Source organism: Salvia splendens, chromosome 1 (assembly GCF_004379255.2).
Source record: "Salvia splendens isolate huo1 chromosome 1, SspV2, whole genome shotgun sequence".
Lineage (NCBI taxonomy): Eukaryota > Viridiplantae > Streptophyta > Magnoliopsida > Lamiales > Lamiaceae > Salvia > Salvia splendens.
Window position 1 is genome coordinate 17505689 of NC_056032.1, and position 2585 is coordinate 17508273.

At 28.8% G+C, this 2585-nt stretch overlaps 1 protein-coding gene across 1 annotated transcript; it reads right to left on the reverse strand.

Moving 5' to 3' along the window:
• Positions 1-556: 556 nt before the first annotated feature.
• On the reverse strand, positions 557-1817 carry LOC121802806 (kirola-like). Its single transcript, XM_042202514.1, has 2 exons — positions 1559-1817; positions 557-1060 (listed from the first exon to the last, which is right to left on the reverse strand). The coding sequence occupies exons 1-2, from the start codon at positions 1743-1745 to the stop codon at positions 789-791; spliced, it is 459 nt and encodes a 152-aa protein (XP_042058448.1). The 5' UTR covers positions 1746-1817; the 3' UTR covers positions 557-788.
• Positions 1818-2585: the final 768 nt, after the last annotated feature.

A 2585-nucleotide genomic window follows, 5' to 3' on the forward strand; every position in this document is an offset into this window, starting at 1 on the left:
TGTATTTATTTATAATTTTTAATAATTCAATACCATAAAAATAGTAATTCTAACCCCTAGTAATATAACAATCAATGAATAAAGACAATGGATTGTAGTTAAATATCAAAATTAAATCACACTCTCAGTCTTGTTGTTATCAACCATCATCTATACAATTTGGACCGTGTTAACATAGTTTCTATGTTTAAAAATGAGTCAATATTCTTCTCTTTTCTCTTTAGTGCACTGGCGACGTGAATGGTGTATGGGATAATTAGGATCGAAAAATCGAAAAATCGTACCTTACACCGCCCTACTTATATATAGAGAATAAAACCAACGTTCGTGCTCCCCTCATAAGGAAGATGATCCATTTTTTGGGTGACACGAGATTTTATACAACTTTATTTTGTGTGTTATAAGTGGAGAGAATAAAGTAAGAGAGAAAATAAAGTAGAAATAAAAATATTTCTATATATATTTAGTAATAAATTATCTTTGTTGGAACCAACCAAAAAGAAAAGTGGATAGTATTAAGTGGTACAGAGGGAGTATATAGTATCAATATTATCAATGAAACACAAACCAAGTCCACTCAATATAAAACCAGAAAAACGAGTGCCACAAATACAATAGCTTGGAAACTTTAAACAGACATAACAAAGTGGGTTTCTCTCACACACAACAATCAGACCCACTAGATAGAGAGTAATTAAACACTCTTATTGTCTCAACTAATGCAAAGCAAACCATTATTAAATAAAACATATCATCTCCATTGTAGAGTTGGAAATGACTTCATTAATTCAAGGTTGGGCAAGGTGGTGAGTCTCAATAGATTTAGTGAGGTCAATGAACAATGAGAGAATAGAAATGGGATGCTCAACATCTTCATTAAGCATCTCATATTCCATGGTGCATGTTACCAAATCAATCCCACCATTTGTCTCTACGTGGATAGTAATAATCAAATCTTTATAAAGCTCCATCAAGTCCCCTTCAATCACCTTAAATTGAATCAGTTTTTTCTCTTCATCAATCAATTGGATCACTTCTTTTGCTTTCTTCACCTTTCCATCTGCACGTCACACACAATGTTTTTATCTTTATTATTAGGATTCCTTATAAAGGGTAAAATAATTTAATACTAGTACTATTTTATAGATGTGAAATGGTACATAATTCTTACCAAGTTGAATTTAATACTAGTACTATTTTATAGGTGTGTAATGGTACATAATTCTTACTAAGTTGACCTGGGGTTAAAAATTATTTAAAAATTAGGTTATTTTATCTGAAATTTAGATACTCCCTTCATCTCATAAAAATAAGAGCAATTGATATGACACGAGAATTAAAACTAAATTGGTAAAGTAAGAGAGAAGAGATGAATGATAGATAAAGTAGTGCTAGTCGATAGTGAAACTCACATTATTAATACTTAATACTGTTTAATAGTGATATATGTTGTAAATAAGTTGATGTATATGGTTACTAAATGGACATAACTTTTCAAAAATAAAGTGCGTATATTTTTGTAAGACGAACGAAAATAGCTTATTATATAAATACATACCATGGATATAATCCCAGCTTATGATAGAACCAACATGACCAAATTCACCCTCATGAAGATCACATCCCTTTACTATTTCAGGGCTAATTGTGGAAATATCCTGCGGTCTGTGCCTCAAAAGTTCATGGAATACATCTCCACCAGCTTTAAACTCTATTGCTGCAACCAATTTCCCATGTAATCCCATCTCAACTAATTTGATAATCAATATATTATAAATTTAATTGAAGTGGAGAGAAGGGTACAGAGATATTCTTTGCAATCTTCCCTTTTTATAGGCGATCCTCACGGATCGTTATTATCCCAATTGTAGTAATATTTTAGTCTAAGTTTCTCAATCTTATTCCTTTTATAATTTATATAAACATATTAATTTATATATTTGGACTTGGCACATGGCTAATGGGGTTCTTGTAAAGTTTATTTTATTATTTTATAGCTCTACATAATTTTATCATTATTTTAATAATTATTGATAATTTAGCTTAGACACGCCAGATCTATATGATCGCATGGATGAGATACGCTGACATTTTTTAAATCTTTAAATCTATATTAATTCCTCGATTTTATTTATAAAAAAAAATCAATCATTCTCCACGTATCTCTGTCATTTTTTAAATCTTTAAATCTATATTTATTCATAGATTTATTTATAAAAAAAATTAATCAATCATTCTCCACATATCTCCCGATTTGATACAGAATGATTATCTAGTCTTTTTAAAACTAAATTGATAGAAAATAGAATGTAGAATTACACTTATCTAGTCTTTTTAAAATTGAATTGATGGAAAATCGAATGTTGAATGCAAAAAACTAATGTAAAATTAAAAGACTGAAAAAATAATAAAAATTACACTTATGTATTGTATTATGTTCGGTAATCAACTCCATTACATTCAACTCTTTATTTGGAATTCAATTCTACGTTAATATATATATATATATATACTGCATTAAATTATAGGAGTATTTGATTAATCTAAATTGATTTCTTCCTTTCTAGAATGGACTTTAATTATGG

Coding starts and splice junctions, on each gene's coding strand:
- LOC121802806 (XM_042202514.1), bottom strand. CDS start 1,745: ATGGGATTACATGGGAAATTGGTTGCAGCAATAGAGTTTAAAGCTGGT. Junction 1,061..1,558: donor AAGCTGGGATTATATCCATG/GTATGTATTTAT, acceptor TGTGACGTGCAG/ATGGAAAGGTGAAGAAAGCA.